At 36.1% G+C, this 22208-nt stretch overlaps 1 protein-coding gene across 3 annotated transcripts in view; it reads left to right on the forward strand.

The window, feature by feature from the left end:
• Window positions 1-22208, forward strand: part of MORC3 (MORC family CW-type zinc finger 3) — a 40162-nt gene that overhangs the window by 4393 nt on the left and 13561 nt on the right. For all 3 annotated transcript variants that reach the window (XM_049104513.1, XM_049104515.1, XM_049104514.1), the window contains exons 2-11: window positions 3947-4019; window positions 6184-6316; window positions 7227-7440; window positions 8000-8148; window positions 9833-9980; window positions 12115-12243; window positions 12459-12578; window positions 15932-16029; window positions 20273-20377; window positions 22011-22133. In XM_049104513.1, coding sequence (XP_048960470.1) covers window positions 3947-4019; window positions 6184-6316; window positions 7227-7440; window positions 8000-8148; window positions 9833-9980; window positions 12115-12243; window positions 12459-12578; window positions 15932-16029; window positions 20273-20377; window positions 22011-22133 — 1292 coding nt within the window. The remainder of the gene's footprint in view (window positions 1-3946; window positions 4020-6183; window positions 6317-7226; window positions 7441-7999; window positions 8149-9832; window positions 9981-12114; window positions 12244-12458; window positions 12579-15931; window positions 16030-20272; window positions 20378-22010; window positions 22134-22208) is intronic.

The raw sequence follows: 22208 nt of genomic DNA on the forward strand, positions 1-22208 counted from the left end.
AATCCTTGGAGAAATATCCGTGTCCTTTGCCTACCAATTAATTAGGTTTTTAGTCTTTGTTGTGATTTGTGTAGGAGTTCTTTATATGTTCTGGATATTAACTTCTCATCAGATACTTGATTTGCAGATGTTTTTTCCCATTTCATAGATTGCTTTTTCATTCGGTTGGTTGTAGCCTTTGTCTTTTTTCTAAAGATTGATTGATTAATTTGAAAGTGAGCACAAGTGGGGGTGGGGATGGGGGAGGAGCAAAGAGAGGGAGAAGCAGAGGCCGACTCCCCACTGAGCAGGGGGGCCTGACTCCTGGCTCCGTCCTCTCGGACCCTGGGATCATGACCTGAGCCAAAGGCAGACGGTCAACTGACTGAGCCAGTCAAGCACCCCCAGTTGTATCCTTTAATGTGTTGTAGAAGTTTTAAATTTTGATGCAGTACAATTTATTTTTGTTTGTTTCCTGTGATTTTGGTGTCACATCCAAGAAATCATTGCGGAATCCAGTGTCCTGAAACTTTTCACCTGTACTTAAGAGTTTTATAGTTTTCTTTATGTTAGCTCTTTGATCCATTTTAAGGTGTTCTTTTTTTCTCTATATGGTGTGAGGTAAGGGTACAACTTGAGTCTTTTGCATAAGGTTATCTAGCTTTCCCAGCACTACTTATCGAAAAGACTATCTTTTTCCTATTGAACAGTCTTTACACCCTTGTGGAAAATGATTTGGCCATTTATGTGAGGGTTTCTTTCCTGGCTATTTGCTGACTCGGTTTCAAACCCACCTGTTTTCGTTGTCTCTGAGCCTGCTATCATCACTTCCTCCAGAGAACAGATCTCCAGTTTTCTGTGGGGTTGCCTAGAGTAGTTGTAGGGTGAAAGAAGGAATTGGGGGGGAATCTTCTTTAAAGACTTGAAAGCTATCTTGTTTTCATACAATCTCTAGTACCTTGGACTTCAGAGGCACAGAAGTGTAATTCCTAAGGCTTTCTGGAGTTCTGCCGGGGTTCCTGGTCTGCTGCTTGTTTTGTTTCTCATCTTGTATAGGTTTCAGATTCAGTTCTTTACAGGCTATTAAATCAGTTGTCACTGTCTGTGCTTTCCAATTTCCAAACTACTGAGTGTTTTATCTACTATTATCCTCATTTCTCTGATTGTTTTTGTTCTTCTTGTTTTATTCTACTCGCCCCCTCCCCCTTTTTTGTTTTGTTTTTTTTTTTTTTTCCTTCATTACAGAGCAGTTTCAGGCAGAAACACTGGTAAACACTCTCTATATGTTTGGGCTTCCAAAAAGTTTTGTATTTAACTGTAAAATTTGTGACTGTTGATTCTAAAAGTTATATTAATTCTTTAAAAAAATCTGTGTAATCTTCAGAGCATTTCATTGTGTGTGTTTCCTAATGTTTGGGGATGGGGAGTGATATCTAATACTACTACTGTATCTTGTCTTCTAACATTTTTTTCCTGGTGGATTGATTGTTCCCTTAAATGTTACTTTAGGTTTTGTACTCAAATATTCTCCCAAATAAGGACTTAGGGGAATCTTATGCCACCTGGCTGAGGCTGTGTCTTCATAGTGGTTCTGTAGGTGATACAAATTGAAACACTTAACCCAAGTAAAGGCATGTCCCTTTTTGTAGAACTTCCTATTAGACTTTTTTTTTTTTTTTAAAGCATCCAGACCAAAACGGACAAGCTTTTGTTAGACAGATTCCTGCTGCCCCCAACTTTTTATTGAGGAGGAAGGGGAGTGAGGAGGGGCAGTTACTTCCAAATCTTCTATTCTTGAATCACCGTTAAAACCAAAACCTTTGTTTTCCAGTTAAGCCCTCATTCATTACATCCTCATTTTCAAATCTTTTTTGTTTTTAATTCCTCCTTTATTCAAAGCCCTTAAAGATTTTCCTTATTTTTTATTTTTATATGAGCTCAGTTGTGCCTTTAAGGAATACTTAAAAAAAAAATACAATGCTTCTTATGTTCTGGTTGGTCTTCTAAGCATTTACAAATATTAACTCATTTAATATTCTTAATATCCTGATAAGCTAATAGGATTATCATCCTCATTTTAATAGATGACAGAACTTGAGGCACAGAGGTTAAGCTTCTTGCTCAGGGTCATACACTAGTTAAACATACTCTGCTTCGCATGCATGTGTTTGTGTGTATTACTTCTTCGTCTGTTCCAGGGTGTTTTTTTTTTTCCCTCTCCAGCTAATGAATGACATGTTCTGGAGATGAGAAATCAGAAAAGTGAAAAAGCCATTGCTTACCATTCAGTTCTTTCTTACTGATGCTTTCTTTGCTTTGCTCTTCTGGGGCTCTTGCTCAAGGATAATGTGTACCATGTCAATTTGGGATTGATGTAAAGGATGAGGACATTAAGTGAAAATTGACATTCCCACTACCACATTCTGCCATACATCCAAAATTCAAAATAACCCCTTTTCTAGTTTCAGATTTCACACCTAATGTAAGTGCATAAAATAGAGCAAAGACCGGTAACTCTAAGGGTATCTTCTTTGATAGCCAGAGGTTTCACACTCCAAAGCCATGCCCCACTGTAAAATTTGTAACATGTGAGGAGTATGTCGTTCTTCTATAAATGGTAGTGTGATAATTTTGCAAAGGGAGAGGCCTGGGACATATAGAGCCTCCTGATGGCTGGCCCCTGGCAGAGTCTCAGATTAATTTGAAAAAGGCCTCTTGTGCAAGATGAAGACCTGGAAATTGATTTTTATTAAAAACAAACACACAAATGTAATGTATGCTGTAGAAAGGCTGAACTACCTATACTCTGTATTGCACGAATATGTGCCGTACTCCAGTTTTAAGACTGTTCTTCCACAGAATTCCATTTTTCACACATGTACTTCAGTCTGCTGGTGAATGAATGCTTGGCAATTGTCTAAAATCAAGTGTGGACAGAGGAATAGTAGACCTCTTTCTGACACCTTGTGGCAGCAGCGTAGCACTACAAACACTTGGCTTGATTAATAATCTCCTCACATTTCCAGAGCTCTTCACATTAAATACTTAAAGCGCCTCTTCTGTTATTTTCCCTTAAGTGTAAGATAATCTGTTCAAAACAGACACAAAATCCCCATTAAATAGAAATCCTCTGCAATGGAAATTTTCAAGTGTCAGCCTTTGAAAGCCACTTCTACATTTTTATACATTTAATATCTGTATTACTTAGGAATTTAGAGTTTCCTATAGCATGAGGTTGGTTAGCATAGTCTTCCATAGTATATTACTGTGAATAAAATCAGCCTAAAATAATTGGATTTGAATTTTTATATGATATTATGTAAAGGTTTGATAGGTGTATATTACTCCACTGCCAAGGTTTAACTATAATGAGCTTGGAGTAATTTATATAAAAAGTATCAAATAATGATTTTCCAAGAGACCTCTAGAAAAGCCGTTGATTAATAAGCCAAGCTAAGTTTATTAAGCCTGATGCACCAGGAGAAAACACCCCCTTGGCAAAATCTTCGTTGTGTCTCACGGTAATTTTGAGGGTAGGCCTTGCAGGGTGGGTAACTTTCTGATTTAGGATATATCATGGCTTTAGATTGATGGATCCAGAGAGACAAGGGTTTTGAAGCGATCTTGGTTAAGTAAACTATTTCGTTGATGAGTACAGCCTTCCAAGAATTTTATCTTCTAGGTTATATCTTCTAGGTATATCCTGAAGCAGCTATTATCTTATGCTTGGTCTCAGTGTTGTTTGTTTTTATTATTTTTATTATCTTTTAAGATTTTATTTTTAAGTAATGTCCACACCCACCGTGGGGCTTGAGCTCACAACCCCGAGATCAAGAGTCACAGGCTCTACCGACCAAGCCAGCCAGGTGTCCCAGTGTTGTTTAATATAGGGACAGAAAATAATATTGGTTTCTCTTCTCAAAAGTAGGACCTGAATCAATTTACATGAATCATTGGTTTTTTTCAGCTTTGCCCGAAGTTCTTACATACAAATTCTACTAGTCACACTTGGCCGTTCAGTGCAGTTGCTGAATTAATAGGTATGTAAAACTGACATTTCATGTATAATCTATTGCTTGCAATTGAAGTTTTAAAAAACTTTTCATTGAAAAATAATATGCAAATATACTGTTTAATAAAACAGTTGTATCTTGAATGATACCACTGGTAAAGGTTATCTAGTGTATAATAGCTATTCAAATGGATGTCAAATTAATTGCTGCTCAGCCTTCTCTGTACTATTATTTTGCAAAATTCATAAAACTTTTATTTTGATTATAAAAGAATTTGATCTATTGCAAAAATGGAAATTATGTTTTTTAAAATTGGAAAGTACAGGTACGTAACAATGGGTTTGTTTTTCTGATGTTAGCAAGTAGGGGAATTAATGTTAAATTAAATTTGAGATAATACATTTTTGTTTCCTCCAATAGAATTATTAGGTATAGAATTCTATTTTAATAGTGTTTTAGTGAACATGAGAAGAGGAAAGTTGTGATCACATTTGCATTATGGGTTATGATATTTTTCCCTCTGGAAAATTCAAGCATGTGAATTTTGTTTTTTTAATATTTATTTATTTGAAAGAGAGAAGGAGAGCAGGGAGAGGGACAGAGAGAGAGGAAGCAGACTCCCGCTGAACATGGAGCCAGAGTGGGGCTCAGTTCCAGGATTCTGAGATCTTGACCTGAACCAACAGTCAGCCATTTAACTGACTGAGGCTCCCTGGCACCTGAATTTTTTTTAAGCATGTGTTTGAGAAACAGGTAATAAAGGAAAGTATATTCTTCATAATTCTAGTATATGTGCTGCCGAAGCGAGCACTATTCTTCATAATTCTTAGAAATACTTTAGATTCTTTGTCAAGAAACAGTTCTATCTTAGATGTACAGTAGAAGAAAAGGAACTCTTGAGCACCCTTTTCTTTGGCATAGTTAGATTTTCCAAAGTCTCCCAGCTAACATGTGCTGTTCAGCTAGTTTCTTAAAAACCTGTTAAATGGATAGAACAGTGCAGCCATTCAGAGCCATTGTTTGTTTATGACAGCCCAGAGGAGCCACTCGACCTGGGATTGTTCCTGCGTGTGTGGTGATTGTCCGGCTCTGGATTAGGGCAGCTGGAGACCAGGGTGCTCTTGTTGCTATCAGATTTAAGTGAAACACCATTTTTCCTGAAGCAGTTGATTAAAAAGATGCTTTTAGGGATCCCTGGGTGGCGCAGCGGCTTAGCGCCTGCCTTTGGCCCAGGGCGCGATCCTGGAGATCCGGGATTGAATCCCACGTCAAGCTCCCGGTGCATGGAGCCTGCTTCTTCCTCTGCCTGTGTCTCTGCCTCTCTCTCTCTCACTGTGTGCCTATCATAAATAAATTAAAAAATAAAAATAAAAAGATGCTTTTAATTCTAGGCAACCTTATGAAAGGATAGTGTGAGAACCATTACTTATGTTTAGTCATAAAGACTTAAAAAAAGTGTTTTTAGTCAGTTAAGGATACTCAGGTGGAACTTAGGTAGTTCACAAGCTGATGTTATTACTGCTTCTGTTGACATTGTTTTCACTTTTCCTTGGTTTTTTGTTTTTATTGTTTTAATGTATTCCTTCCTATTTAACCTATTCTGAGACAAACAAGGAAGCTAACAAGAGTGTTAAATGGGGATCTGTACAGACCTCATAGAAGTGTAAAAGCCACCAGAAACTTTGCTTAGATTGGAAAGGGCCACAATTTGAACTGTGTAGAAGGTAAACCTTCTATGTATCCAGCCTTGCAGGAGACATTCTGCTTTCTCATTTATTCAGTATCCGCATTGTGTTCCCTCTGTGTGCCAGTTATAGTGGCACTTGGAGTGCCAGTTGAAACTCAGCTCTCAGGTTGTCTCTTGATAGCCAGGCTGGGTCTTTGGGCAGAAGACCTACCTCCCTGTCTTGGTCATCTGTTTGGTACAGTGATTGTTCTTGTTTGTACTTTTTCAGTATAGTGGGAACCAGTGTGACAAATGGAGGGCTTTGGAAAGAGCTAATTTTGTAATGATCAGTGAATGATGTATATATCAAGGTACAGTTTAGTTCATGTTTTCAAATCGTAGAGTTCCTAAACATTTCAATTTTTATTTCAATTTTTAAAAAATACGTTGCTTGTTAAGGATTATACTGAACTAATTGCTCTTTAAAATGCGAAATCAAAATTTCTCAAAACTTTTGTTTCGTAGATAATGCTTATGATCCTGATGTGAATGCTAAACAGATATGGATTGACAAAACGGTGATAAATGACCATATATGCTTGACATTCACTGATAATGGGAATGGTATGACTTCAGATAAATTACATAAAATGCTAAGGTATGTAAAAATAAAAACATTGGTTTTACCCCATTTAGGGGTTTCACGTATCATACTTATTGCCTGTACTTTTTATTTTGTAAACATGATTTGCTGTACACACAGTGTGCTCTCTTCTCTTCCCATCATTTCCTACTGCTGTTTGATTATTAGACAATCCCTGCCATTCTCACCCCACCATGACTGACTTATCTAAATTTCCGCCATTCCTTTAAGAGTTGTAGCACACTGATAACAGTTATTAATACTCTAGTGTTGCATAGTTTTAACCAGTATTTCCAATAAAATACTTTTGGTGGGGAGTAATTTTAAAGGGATTCAGAGGATAAGGAAAGTAGCAGGATAAAATAGGCATAAAGCCTTGGGCTCTACAGTCACAGAGTAGGATGTCAGCATGAAGCCAGATGTGCCTGGAAAGGAAAGTATGGTACCTGATACAGGTACAGGGTAGAGAAAATGTGGCAGCATAGCCCTTTCTACTGTCCCTTAAATACTTGTTATGCTTCCCAAAACTCCAGTTGATGCCATTAGTAATCTAATCATACCACAGTAGGCTCCTGATTTGAAGGGAGTTGTTCACATTTAGAAGAAATTTCACGAGGTGAAATCTCAGGGGTCCCAGGAGTCCAAATGAGATCTCAGTTGTTTAGGCAGGATGTACCAGGCAACGAGCTCCTGTTTTAGCAATTCTTAAACCTTACGATACAGATTTATTTTTCATTTCAGAGATGGGGAAACACATCAAAATAGATTAAAAGTGATTTGCCTATGATTACAAAACTAGAGAGGATGAGGTTAATATTTATACCCAGTCTTTCTACTTAATATTATAATTTGTGAATTTAAGAAATGAAGACTATGTGTATTTATTTTTTAAATCTTTTTTTTTATTTATTTTTTTTATTTTTAGCTTTGGCTTCAGTGACAAAGTCACCATGAACGGTCATGTCCCAGTTGGATTGTATGGGAATGGCTTCAAGTCAGGTTCTATGCGTTTGGGTAAAGATGCAATCGTGTTTACCAAAAATGGAGAAAGCATGAGTGTGGGCTTCTTGTCTCAGACCTACTTGGAAGTCATAAAAGCAGAACATGTTGTTGTCCCAATAGTGGCGTTCAACAAACACCATATCCTTTTGATTTAAAAATAGAAACTGGAGAAACTCTGAAGATACTCTGAATCATTCCCTCCTTTAGCCTCCTCCAGATTCTGTTTTTTTAATCATAGTTTCCGTGATAGTGCTTGTTCCTACCCATTGCCTCTTATATCTGAGGCTAAGCCTTTCTCCCTTTCTCCCTTCCCTTGGCATTTTGCCATTAGGATGGTTGCTTTCTATGTTAGTTTCCTGTAGCTCTCCCCTTAATTTCAGTTGTATTATGTCTAATGAGATATGTGGTCTGCCTTGAAATTTTCCCTAATGACTATGAGAAAGCAAAGTATCTTTAGAAAGATGTCTTCTGTGTTTCTTATAAAAACTTTCAGATATAATATTTCAGATATTAGGAACCATTAAATTAATTAGGAATCATAATGAACTTGCTCATAATTCATCTTTCTTGGTGTTCATCTGAAATCAAATTGCAGTTTTAAAACTTAGGAAATAGTTATCTGTTATTTAAGTTTGAGTTTTCATATTGTAACTGTGAAAAATATGTTTTTGGTCTGAGTCTTTAACTTATGATATACGACAGATGATAAATTTAGCAGAATCAAAAGCAAGCCTTGCAGCGATTCTGGAACATTCTCTATTTTCTACGGAACAGAAATTACTGGCAGAACTTGATGCTATTATGGGTAAGAAGGGGACAAGGATCATCATTTGGAACCTTAGAAGGTAAATGTAGAGCTCAGCGAGTAGTTTTGCATTTGGGAAGGAAATTGCTTGTGCAGGAGTGGTTTTCTTACATTTATCCATTGTTACACAGAGTAGAAATATATTGGAAGGTACTCATTTTTTGGCATAGGTAATGATTTGTCTTTTCCAAGTGTGTTTTATTGAGCTGCTTTGGCTTCCATTAGAGATAATTTCATATTATTAAAACTAAATTTCCTAGCCCTGCCATTCAGTATTCATAGAGCTCAATTCTCTTTTTTTATTTTTATTTATTTATGATAGTCACACACATAGAGAGAGAGAGAGGCAGAGACATAGGCAGAGGGAGAAGCAGGCTCCATGCACCGGCAGCCCGACATAGGATTCGATCCCGGGCCTCCAGGATCGCGCCCTGGGCCAAAGGCAGGCGCCAAACCGCTGCGCCACCCAGGGATCCCTCAATTCTCTTTTTTATTCTATTCTCAAAAAGAAAGGAGAAGAAAATATCTCAGCCAATAAACTCTAGCTTGTGTAAGTTAGGAAGAGAAATATTTGTCTATTACTTAAAGCTAAGCATAGTTTAATAGGTGGTGAGAAAAGTATTGTAAATGAGACCTCTGTATTGCTCAAGATTGTAGTCCTTTATCATTGTGAGGATAAAATCATTTGCAAATAAGATTTTTTTTAAAAAACTTGGGATGAATGCGTAATGTTGAGGTATCTAGATAAAAGAATGATAGGAATAAAGTATAAATTGAGTGGTGAGCCTAAAATACTTTAAATCTTTTCTGATCTGTATTCCCTTTTTTCTTGCTTTTGCTGTCATGCCCCTCCCATCCTCACTCCTCTTTTTTAATTTGCACTTTTTATTTTGAGATACCTATAGATTCATACGCACAAATCTCATATACCCTTTATCCAGTTTCCTCCAATGGCAGCATCTTGCAAAACTATAGTATGTAAGTGTTGATAGCAACATTGATAGAGTCAAGAGACAGGACATTTTCATGGAGAGAGGACATCCATGATCCCTTGTGTTGGCCTTTTATATCCACACCCACTCCCTCCTTAATCCCTGACAACCTCTACAACGTTCTCCATTTCTGTAACTTTGTCATTTCAAGAATGTTATATGAATAGAATCCTACAGTGTGAAAGTTTTTGGGATTGGCTTTTTTCATTCATCATATTTCCCTGGAGGTTGATCTAGGTTCTTGTGTGTGTCAGTAATTTGCTTCCTTGTCCTTGCAGAGTGGTAGTATATCGCATAGATGGGCCATCATTTGTTTAACCATTTACCAGTTAAAGCACATTTTACCATTTTGAGTTCTTACAAATAGAGCTGTAAACATTTGTGTATAGGTTTTGGTGGGAATAGAATCTTCTTTTTTCTAAGATAAATGCCCAGGAGTGTAATTGCTGGGTCATGTGGTAGTTGCCAGTTTCATTTTTTAAGAAACTGCCAGAATGTTTTTCAGAGTGGCTTTACCAGCTGACATCCTGCCAGCAGTGTGTGAATGTATACAGTTTTCCCACATCTTCCTATATTTCTTTTCTTTTGTTTTTCCCTTGCTTTTGTCTCCCCTCTTCCCCCAACCAGGACCCCTACTATGGGTAGGTGTTTTGTTTTGTTAAATAAGTAAGTATATTTGCTTATATTTCTGTGAAGTTAAAATTTAGCTCCTTCAAAAAATTGTTTTTATAGCTACAAAAGTGCAACAGAGTTTGATTTTGATAAGGATAAATATGACATCAGAATTCCTGAAGATTTAGATGAGACAACAGGGAAGAAAGGGTACAAGAAGCAAGAGAGGATGGACCAAATTGCTCCTGAGAGTGACTATTCCCTGAGGGTATGTATTCAGCTCTCTTTCTGGACGTGAGAGAAATAATCAAATAATGGAAATTATTGCTATCCACTAGTGTTATAAATACTGTCAGTAATTGCTAAGTAAAAGTATCTCAGGAACCAATGAGCAGACTGGTTGCTTTATTTGTTCAGAAAACAGTTGTTTATTTATTTATTATTATTTTAGAAAACAGTTTTTTAATTGTAAAGTCACCAAATCTAACAGCACTTACAAGTCTTTCAGTGTGTGGTTAGAGTATTTGAATTCGGAATACCAGAATCAGTATGTCCTCTGTGGTAGCCGTATTGATTAATTCAGGCAAAAAGCCCAAATTCAGAGTATTTCTTTTTTTAGTTTAAAATATTCTAGGACACACATCTTAGTTAATATTCTAAACCGATAAATTATGTACAGACTACAGATGATACACATTAATAGTTTTATAATAAATATCTCTGATATTTGACCTTAGGAATATTTTTGAGATGGAAGAAATTAATACTCAGTTTAAAATGTTGATATGATACTAAGAATATCGTTTCTTAGTCACTATGATAAGGCATATAACACTAACTTCCCTTTATTTTTGTGCTAAGATGATTTAATAACCACAGGCTGAGGATACATGTGATGTTTATACGTTTACAACTTTTTGAGACCCTAGCAGTTACATACCCCAGTGTGTTATTAAATATGTCCTAGTTGTTTAGAAAGTCTTGCTCAGTTATGAAACAGGTCCAGAGGCAGGCAGAGCAGGTAGTGTGGATTTAGTATACAAATTTTTAAAAATGTTTTAAAATATCATTAATAAAATAAATAAAATAAATAAAAGTATAAAATGTTTTAAAATATCATTAATAAATTTTATAAATGACAAAATATCACTAATTTTGAAATCAGGAGTTGGGGGAAAAAAGAGAAATGTTCAAATTTTAGTTCTGTATTGAAACTTTGATCTGGCTTTGTGTTATTCAGTTTATTTCCTTAGAGACAAAGCTTGGAGGCAGGCAAAGAATGATATATTTTAACATGTTTTAGGATGCAGATTTCAGTCAAGATTGTAAAGTGTCTAAACCTTCTTTCCTTTTTTTTTTTTTTTTTTTAAAGACTTATTTATTTAAGAGAGAGTGCATATACACGTGGAGGGAGGGGTAGAGGGAAAGAGAGAATCCCAAGCAGACTCCTAAGCTTGCCTCACTCCCAGGACCCTGAGATGATGACTTGAGCCGAAATCAAGAGTTGGCTGCTTAAATGATTGAGCCACCCTGGCACTCCAGTATCTAAACTTTCGTACTTTCAGAATTGAAAACACATTTAAGATTAGTACTGATTGTTACAGTTCAATTTTTAAGAAATACTGAACTCGTCTACTTGGCTTAAGTGTTGGTATATTGTTAATATTTACCTTGTCAGACATGTAATAGACCCTTTTATCTGTATTGGATTTTGCTTGTTATTTTTGCCTAAATAAAATTTATCATTACTTTTAAACTGCAATAGCAATATATGTATTTGACAGAAGAGTCAGAAAATGTAGTCCTTTTTTGTATATATGTATATTTTTAAAAAATTAAAATGAGATCATACCACATATGCTGTCTTGTAACTTTTAAAAAAGTTTTATTTAAAAAAAAAATAAATAAAAAAGTTTTATTTATAATTTAACATAACATCTATATAGGTCAATGGATTGTTTTCTGCAAACCATTTTACTGGCTATAGTATATCAAGTTTATTTTTAAAGAAAAGCAGTCAGGGAACCTGGGTGTGTTTCAGTTGGTTAAGCGTCTGCCTTTGGCTTGGGTCATGATCTCAGGCTGCTGGGATGGAGCCTCAGGTTGGGCTTTCTGCTCAATGGGGGATCTGCTTCCCTTTCAGCCTCTCCCTCTACTCATGCGCACTCACTTGTTCCTAGTATCTCTCTCTCTCGTTCAAATAAATAAAATTCTAAAAAATAAAAAGCAATCAAATATTAACTAATAACAGTTTTATATATAGTCTATATTGTTGAAGAGTTCATGGGTTCTTTATCAAAGCAAAGTAGTTAAGTTTCTTTTTAAATACACATATCAGTAATGCTGAACAAATTTGTAGGTAATTATTTGGGAAGGACAGATACTATTATGTGTCTTGGCAGGCTTACTGCAGTATATTATACCTAAAGCCGAGAATGCAGATCATCTTACGTGGACAGAAAGTGAAGACACAGCTGGTTTCAAAGAGTCTTGCCTACATTGAACGTGATGTTTATCGACCCAAATTTTTAGTATCCTTTATTTTCCTTTTTATGAATCTGTATAAAGATACATTAATAAAGCGATTCCTCTTCCCCTTTCTCCTTTTATCCTGATACGGAGTCTAAATCCTCTCCAACTTGGCCCTTTTTTATACACTTTTGGGTTCATTAAGAAACGACTTGGAAAGATTGGTTTGTGGGGAGTGGTTTGTGGGGAGTGTTCAGAATTTTCCTTAACATTTAAGACTAAAACTGTGAGAATTACTTTTGGATTCAACTGCAGAAATAAAGACCATTATGGGATAATGATGTATCACCGGAATAGACTCATCAAAGCTTATGAAAAAGTTGGATGTCAGTTAAGGGTAAGTTTTATATCTGAAAATGTTTGTATCTTATAAAAGTTAAAATACCATGTTATTGTGTCAAATGTGAAATAATATGCTTTGCTTAATAACTTTTAAATGTCAGTGTGGGGCACACCCCGGGTGGCTCGGCAGTTTAGCGCCACCTTCAGCCCAGGGCCTGACCCGGGATCGAGTCCCATGTCAGGCTCCCTGCATGGAGCCTGCTTCTCCCTCTGCCTATGTCTCTGCCTCTCTCTCTCTCTCTCTCTATCTCTCATGGATAAATAAATAAAACCTTTAAAAATAAATAAATAAATGTCAGTGTGTTTAATAATGTTGGTAATGGCACTTGAACTTAGAGTGCTTTTATATTTCCCATTTGATCCAAATAATCCTATGAGAGGGACAGAATATTTTGTTTTTGTTTTACAGAGGGTGAAATTGGGGCTAAGAAGTTAACTTGCCCTAGACCTACAATGAGTATGTATCTTAGATCCAGATGCAGATCTTTTGACTGCATTTTTGTTTTGTTTTAAATATTTTATTTATTCATGAGAGAGACACAGAGGCAGAGACATAGGCAGAGGGAGAAGCAGGCTCCCTGCCGAGGACCCTATGCAGGACTTGATCTCAGGACCTCGGGATCACGATCTGAGCTGAAGGCAGACACTCAACCACTGAGCCACCCAGGCATTTCTTTTGATTGCATTTGAATATGGATCCCTGATTATTTCTGGGATGAAATTGGCTAGTTTTATTAGTCCTGACTCAGTAGCCAGAAAAACAGGATCATATAGGTAATTTACTTCTCTGGAATTAATTCCAAAATATATTATTAGAGCCTTCCTCCTAAACTACTTGCACTATTGTAGAATTCAAGTCAGGATGATGATCATTGTGCACTATACTAGTCTGTTCATCCTATACATGTTTTCGCAGAACGGCTTTTTAGGGGTGTATGTGTTAAGAATTCAGTGGTAAGTTCTGCAAATCAAGTTTGTTAAAAGTTTTATTGAAGTCTAGGCATATTTTGTTTTCCAGGTTTATGGTTTTCTTTTTTCTTTTCTGTTTATCTTTTTTTCATTCTAAATTCGTTATAGAATGATATAAGCTCTACACAGTATAATAGTGTGTGTTTTTCTTGAATGTTACTCAATAGGAGTTGTAACTCTGTTATATATTTTACATGACACGAGCCCAGAATATAGCATTTTTGCAAGAATAAGCGAACTTTGTTGGGCTCCTCCTGGTAACCACTAATTTTAGTCAAAAGCTAAATATAGAATCTGGCAACTATGATATGAGGTGTCAATAACTTATTTAAAATGCTAATTTAATTTATAATTAGACTAGTAATGTGCATCAGAAATATTCTGTAATTAAAGTTATTCAATGTCGGGCAGCCTGGATGGCTCAGCGGTTTAGCACCGCCTTCAGCCCAGGGCGTGATCCTGGAGACCCGGGATCGAGTCCCATATCAGGCTCCCTGCATGGAGCCTGCTTCTCCCTCTGCCTGTGTCTCTGCCTGCCCCCACCCCCCTGTCTCTCATGAATAAATAAATAAAATCTTTAAGTAAAAATAAAAAAGTTACTCAATGTCACTGATAAATGGAATTGCATTTTTGGTGATAAGCTTTGTTTCTCAAGTGCTTAGGGATTCAAAATAACAGTATATCTGCAACAGAATGTAAATTATTTTTTTCCTTTATCATTTATGAATCTGACTTAGGATACACAGCCCATTTTTCCAACCACTTAAATTTGTGGTGTATATAATTTCTGGTTAAGGTTAACTTTGTGAAAGTAGGCTTTTGGAGCCAACTCTTACTGTATTTCTTTACCACGTGATGGACTGGGCATAGTATTTGCATTCTGTGGCTTCAGTAAACAGTTACTAAATAATTAGTGTCAGGTAACTGGTATGATTTGCCATGCTTAATGCTCAGAATAAAAAGATGGTAAGATCCAGAACTCTGTCTGGAGAGGAGTTATATACTACAAGTTGGAAGCATCAGAAAAAACTTCTTGGAGAAAGTGGTGATTGAGACGAGTCTAGGTTGATGTTATTGTGTTGAAAAGTCTGGCAGGGGTTTTCCAGGCAGAGAAAAATCTCTGCAAAGGAAGGGAAAGACTTTGGAGACTGTGACCTAATTAAGGGAGTAGCATGCTCTCCTGGAGTAAATGCTAAGTCAGGAGAGTGATGGGAGACAGCAATATGAGGCCAGAAAGAAGGTGAACAGGAACTACAAATTGAAGGATGTTGTGGTTTATTAATGATATGAGACAAGGAACCACTGGTAGTTTTTAATAGAGCACGGTAATGATTAGATTTGCATTATTTTGTCTATGAAAATGTTCACTTTATTATTATTTTAACATTTTCCTTCTGTAGATTCAGCTACCATTGTGAACAAAATACACTTGTTAATCACATATAAATAATCAGAATATATGACTCATATACTTGGAGTTCAATATTTTAGCTAGCACCCTTTTAAAAATAACTTGAGGGATCCCTGGGTGGCGCAGCGGTTTGGCGCCTGCCTTTGGCCCAGGGCGCGATCCTGGAGACCCGGGATCGAATCCCACGTCGGGCTCCCGGTGCATGGAGCCTGCTTCTCCCTCTGCCTGTGTCTCTGCCGCGCTCTCTCTCTCTCTGTGACTATCATAAATAAAAAAATAAAAAAATAAAAAATAAAAAAAAATAAAAATAACTTGAATCCAACTGACCTAGGTTTTTATCTCATCACCATTAGCAACTGCATGTGTAACTTGATAAATGATTTTAATTTTTATCTAGCAAACTTTTGGAATTTTATTGCTGGAATCTTTGCTGGTCACTGTGGATATAGAAAGAAATTAGTTGGGGTTTCCACTGTTTAAGAAATGCATCCCAATAGAGGGTTGTCTTCGTTCTTTTGTAGAAAATTGGGGTGATAATTTTTTTTAAAGATTTTATTTATTTATTCATGAGAGAGAGAGAGGCAGAGACACAGGCAGAGGGAGAAGCAAGCTCCATGCAGGGAGCCTGACGTGGGACTCGATCCCAGGTCTCCAAGATCACACCCTGGGCCGAAGGCGGTGCTAAACCGCTGAGCCATCTGGATTGCCCCTGGGGTGATAATATTTATCTAAATGGATATTTGGCAACAGTGGAAGTGGTTTTTAAGGAAGGCTCTAATATATTTAGGAATTAACTTCTAGAAAGTAAAATTACCTACCAAACACTGTTTTTTAATCTGAATTTCATTAAGAATCATGACATAAAATGTAGGAAAATGTTTCATATAAGTTATAAATCTTTATGGAAGAGCAATTATTTTGAGCATCATGTCTTATGCTTAAAACACCAATACCATTTTCTTTTTTAGGCAAACAACATGGGTGTTGGAGTAGTGGGAATTATAGAGTGTAATTTCCTAAAGCCAACTCATAATAAACAAGATTTTGATTATACTAACGAGTACAGGTATGAGACCTATTTAAGTCACTGACTTTTTACAGTTTATTTTGGAAATAACTTTCATCTCTTTTCCTAAGCTGAAAATTTTTTTCTGTCTTGTGGATGCTTTTTTATTACAGAACTTTTAAGAAAAGTGGTAGGTGAGAGGCTTGCATAGAAAACACACTTAGCCATCTTCTCCCAACCTAGGAATCACCAATAGAAATACATTCTTCCCTATCTTTATTGATGAAGTATCTCTGAAATTTATAGGAAAAATAGGGGATGTTCCTGCTTTCTTGATGTCAGCATTTATTGTATAACAAATATCCTCAAACTTTGTGCTTATTAATGGGAACTTTAAAGTTATTTAGTCCTCTGTACCTTAGAAGTACTCTGATCTTTTAAGAGTGATTAGAAGTCATAGAATGAATATGACCATCAGTTTTACTTGTAAATTTAGGAAGCACACTTTCCCTAATGAGCACATAGGATGGAGTAGAATGCAAAAGACAAAGATAATGCCATAGGCCTTTTTTTTTTTTTTTTTTCAAATAAAGAACTACTAAAACAAAGTAGAAGGAAGAAGATAATAAAAAAAGCAAAATCGTTGTATTAGGAAACACATATAATACAGAAAATCGGTATGTCCTCATAGTTCACTCCTGAGGCAGAGGCTGCTCCTGTTAGTTGAACAGTGATAAATTAATGTAAAGGATTATTAACTGGGAGAGTAGAGAGTGATTACGAGGAGTAAAAGAGGACAGTAGGTGTCCAGAACTAATGATATAAAAGACCAACTTCCCTCAAGATGGAGAAAGAGGACTAGGAACTGGGAGAGGGCCCCCTGCCCCTAAAGTCAGAGATTCAGATCTTGTAGAGGTCATGACAAACATAGAAACAGGCTACCTGCAAGTTTCTTGCCAGAAAAAGAAGGCCTGGCCAGTGCTGATCTGTAGATGTGATCTGCTGTTGCCAGAGGCTGAGTGGACTGGAGCTATTCTGCAGAGGAGACCTGTCTTTGCCCAAGGATGTGGGCACACTGGAACTGATCTCTGCTGCTGGAGGTTGTGGGCTGCTGGAGGGCAGAGCATGGCTAGAGAGCACAGCTGGAGCTTCTCTAGGGGCCATTTGGCTCCAGTCCTATAATTATACATACCAGAACCTGAAGGACACGTGTCTCACTATCACCTAGCAGGTTCATTGCCCTGTTAATCCAGTTCAGCATTCCTCAGGCTGCCAAAGGATAAATGTTTACATAATCAAGCTTCAGAATCATAAAATTGAGCAAAGAAGACTGGATTTGGAGCTGAGGGACAATAAGTTCATAACTGAAAAAAATTAAAAAGCCCAAAGTTTGTTCTCTGATAAGATTAGTAAAGTATATAGGTATCTAGCAATAAAAGGGGAAAAAAGGAGAAAACAGAAATCATTAATATCAGAAATGAAAAGGAGACAGACACAAAAACATCAAAGGAATAGCATGAACAATTTTTTAACTGTCTTAGGTGATATGGACACGTTCCTTTAAAATTAAATCAATTTTTAGAAAACTTCCCACATACTAAGTGCAAACAATTAAGGAGAAAGTAGCACTGGTCTTACACAATCTTAAAGGTTTTATGAGGGCATGTAACTTTGGTAGTGAACTTTTGAATACATTACAAGAAAGGAAATTTATGTCCCGTTTCTCTCATGATCAAGTTATAAAAATTTTAATTAAAATAAGAGCAGGTACTGTCTAGTGATACATAATAAGGATAATTAGTACGTTAAGCTGATTGGATTATATTCCAAGATAACATGGTGGTTTTAATATTTAAAAATCAATGTAGTTCATCACACCAATGTTAGAAAAGAAAAATCTCATGGTTATTTTCATAGGTACAGAAAAAGCACTTGATAAATCACAGCACCCATTTGTAATTGTAATTCTTCTTTTAATTTGAGAGAAAGGGTATGCATGAGTGAGGGGGTGGCGTGCATAGGGTGGGGCAGATGGGAGAGGGAGAGGGAAAGAGACTCAGGCAGGCTCCACGCTCATTGCAGAGCCTAACAGGCTTGATCCCACAACCTTGAGATCATGACCTGAGCCAAAGACTAAGCCACCCAGGTACTCTGCCCATTTGTAATTTAGGGAAGGAAAGGAACACCTTAAAAAACCCACCATTAATAGAAGGGCATATTAGCAATACAGAGCATTTACAGAAGCACCAAGCGTCATTCCTCATGGTGAATTGTTAATAACTTTCCCCTTAAGGGTGAAAATGAGATAAGGATGTCTGCTCTCCACCATTGTTCTTGAGAAAATAGCCAGTATAATAAGGAAAGAAAAAGTAAAAAGAAATAAGACTTTTCTATATAAGATAGTATTAAGTATATAGAAAGTCCAAAATAATCTGCAAATTTAGAATTAATAAAGGAACAAGTAGTGTGTATTCTGGGGTTGCTGGATGAGAAGTATTCAGAAATCTGTTGTATTTCTGTTTACCAACAATAAAATCCAGAACATGAATTTAAAAAAAATTTTTTTTCAGAACATGAAATTTTTAACAAGTCATGGATAGTGTCCAAAAAATCAAGTGTCAATATATAGTGTCAGTAATATATGCAGCATACACACTGAAAACTATGAAATACTGTGGAGTGGAGTTTAAGTCCCAGATAAGTAGACATGTCAGGTTCAAGAATTGGAGGGCTGAATATTATAATATGTCAGTTTTTCTCTAAAATAATTGAATGCAATTTCAGGTTTTTTAAAAAAATCCCTGCCAGTGTGTGTAGGTGTTGATATTAATAGGCTTATTCTAAACTTTATGTGGAAAGTCAGAAGACCTAAGATCGGTCTTAGAAGTCATTAAAAGAACGACAAAGCAGGAAAACTTACCCTATTAAATACCAAAGCTTGTAAAGCTACAGTAACTAAGTGTGGTATAAATGAAAAGATAAGCAGTCTAGTGAAATAGAAAAGCCCTAAATAATCACCCACTTTTTATACATTGGTGACCTGATTTATGACAAAGATTACATCATAGTATAGTAGGAAAATGATCATCTTTCCAAAAATGCTGGGTCAATTGGCTATTTGTATGGATAATATGACTCCTACCTCAAATGAGGCAAAAAATTGATACCTAATTTAGTCCTAAATGAGAACGACAAAAACAAAATGGGAACAAGATTTTATACCTAAAATGAGAAAGACAAAAACAGAAAAATGGGAACAAGAAAATTTTCAAAACTGTTACTTTAGTTAAAACAGATTTTTAAAACAAGATGCAAAAAAATATCATAATGTGCAAAATGGAAAAATTATTTAAAATGAGTAAGAGAACGTTGGCAGGATGTAGGGGATTTAGAGCTCCTGTACATTGCTGGTGGGTATGAAAATTGATCATTTTGAGAACTGAGTAGAACCAAACAGCAATGCCCACTTCTGTGACCCTGCCTTTGGACTCCTTGATATATTCTCAACAGAAATGGGTACATCTCTTGGACCGAGGAATAGCACTGATGAGAGAAAGGAATGAGGAATTGAAAACGTGAGGTACAGGGAAGATACGTCTGGGAGGGAAGATTCATTCTCATTTGGACTCTTAAATGTTCTGTGATTGTGGAGAAAAATTTAGTGGGAGATAATGGGTAGGGATAGGAATGTCTGGTTCGTCTGCCAGTGTAGAACTGAAAGTCTTGATATTTGAAAGCTTTATGTTAAATTCAGAATGTTACAGTGACTGTACCTTGGGTGTGCATAATTCTGGACAGTAGGTGCTTAACTCAAGTGCTTAAGTATGGCCTTGGATCCCACTGATATCCTTTTTATTAATATCTTACTGGGGAAGAAGCAACAGTCTTAATTGTGGGACAGAGGCTATTTTGAAGTATGCTTGCTGATAATGATTTCTGGACTTTATAAACTGAAAGTCTGAGTTCTAATTTGAAAATTGAAGCATACAAGTTTATCTATTGGGGTTGAAATTCAGAGAGCCTGTGGTTCCCCACTAATTGGTCTGCAACATACTTTCTCAACAGAGGTCATGAAATATTACTATTTGTATCTTCAAAGATGATTCTGACTCTGCTCTAAGAACTTATAGGTGTTCTTATAGAAAATTGCCATTAGAGCATTTTTTATTAACTATATCTTGAGTCTGTAGTGTCCACATGATCACTACTAAGTCGTTTGTGCTCCTCAGTGTTTGACGTAGATTTGAGCTTTATCTTTTTTTATTTTTCTTAAGTTGGTTGTGTGATTTTTTTTTTTTTTTAGACTGACAATAGCAGCACTAGGAGAAAAGCTGAATGATTACTGGAATGAAATGAAAGTGAAGAAAAATTCAGAGTATCCTCTAAATTTGCCAGTTGAAGATATTCAGTAAGTACATTAAAGAAAAGCAACCCACTCTAATATCGAGAAGTGATATTGGAGGGTGTAGTGATGGTACGCAAACTTTGAACTAAGCCAGAGTAAGAAGTAAATTCTGCAAGTCCAGTCAGCACAACATGTGAAATAAGCCAGTGAATGTATACATTTATACATATACACAGAAGATTCTCAAAGCAGTACTTAAGCTATATGCTGCATGCTGATATTTACTTCATTTAAAAAAATGTACATCTTAACCCATTAAATTGATTTCATGATCCACTAATGAGTTGTATCTCATAGTTTGAAAAACCCTGGTCTTGTGTAATAGTATCATGAGTCTAAAGTCAGATTCTAGTTCTGGCTTAAAGAATGATGTGACGTTGAACATGTTACTTGGCCTCTTAATAAGCTTCCATTTTTTGACTTGGAAATTGGGAACATTAGTAGCACTCACTTCCTGGAGTTTTAAGACAATAAAATATACCTGACAGGCATTCAGTAACACGGTAGTACACGGTACCAATTCTGTGAATGAATGAATAATAATTGTGTGTACTGATGAAAAGATGACGAAGATACATAATGAAGAACAAAAAAAGATGGAATTCAATGTATTAATTTCCCATTTTATTTTTTTAAAGTGTCCATATATACACATGCATCATTCTGTAAGCATAGAAAACTATGCCAGGGTTTAAAAAAATGAATAGCTCCTGAAATCAGGGGTTTGTATTTTCTTTATAAATTTCTGGGGCATCTGTGTGGCTCAGTCAGTTGACCATCCAACTCGATTTCGGCTCAGGTCACGATCTCAGGGTGGTAAGGTTGAGCTCTGTGTCAGGCTCTGCCCTGAGTGTGGAGCCTGCTTGAGATTCTGTCTTTGCTTCTCCTTCTGCCCCCCCCCCCCCCCGCCCAAAATAAATAAATAAATACATTTCTGGATCGTTTGAGATTTATGTAACTGTAAATGCATTTTTTAGAAATTAGATTTTAAAAAGTACTGGTATTAAGATGTAGTCTTCATTTATTCAGTGAATTGTTAATAAATGTTAAATGAAATGTTAAATGAATACCTAAATTCTTCATAGCATCATTGTAATTATCAAATGATAAAACTATAAAGCATTTTATAAACTAAAAGAATATACAGATTCTAGGTATTCAGAGATATAGTGGTGGCTAATAATATAAGAGTTATTAAAATTGCTTAAGTTATAGCAATAACAGCTTGTCCATTTTCTGTTACTTGAGTGTTTTTTGTGCTAATAAATATAGGAGATTAGACATTGTAAATGCTCTCTTGATGTGAATTTCAGAGCAAGGCTTTTGGAATCTTAAGTTGTTTGAGTTTTTATTTCCAGAGAACAATTTGAATAATATGCTATTAAGCAAGACATTTAAGTCTCTTTGTTTAAATTGGCCTGTTAGCTTTAACCTTTTGAAGGTAACCCAAAATTTTTTTTTCCAAAATTGTTTTTAAAAACGTAACTTGCTGTACAATAATTATGTCAGATGTTTCAGAAACAGAATTAAATAATAAAGGCATTTTGTAGTAGAAATGATGTAGAAGATCTAATGAAGTGTGCTTAGCATCTGTATTTTCATACTAATATGATTTCATACTAATATTTTGTTGTAGGAAACGTCCTGATCAGACATGGGTTCAATGTGATTCTTGTCTAAAGTGGCGGAAATTACCAGATGGAATAGATCAGCTTCCAGAAAAATGGTATTGCTCCAATAACCCTGACCCACAGTTCAGGTACCATATAGTTGGTAGTACCCTTTTTGGAAAGGCAGAAAGTACTATTCAAGATGTATGAATAGGCGCTGGTGA

This window comes from Canis lupus, chromosome 31, assembly GCF_003254725.2.
Source record: "Canis lupus dingo isolate Sandy chromosome 31, ASM325472v2, whole genome shotgun sequence".
NCBI classification, from domain to species: domain Eukaryota; kingdom Metazoa; phylum Chordata; class Mammalia; order Carnivora; family Canidae; genus Canis; species Canis lupus.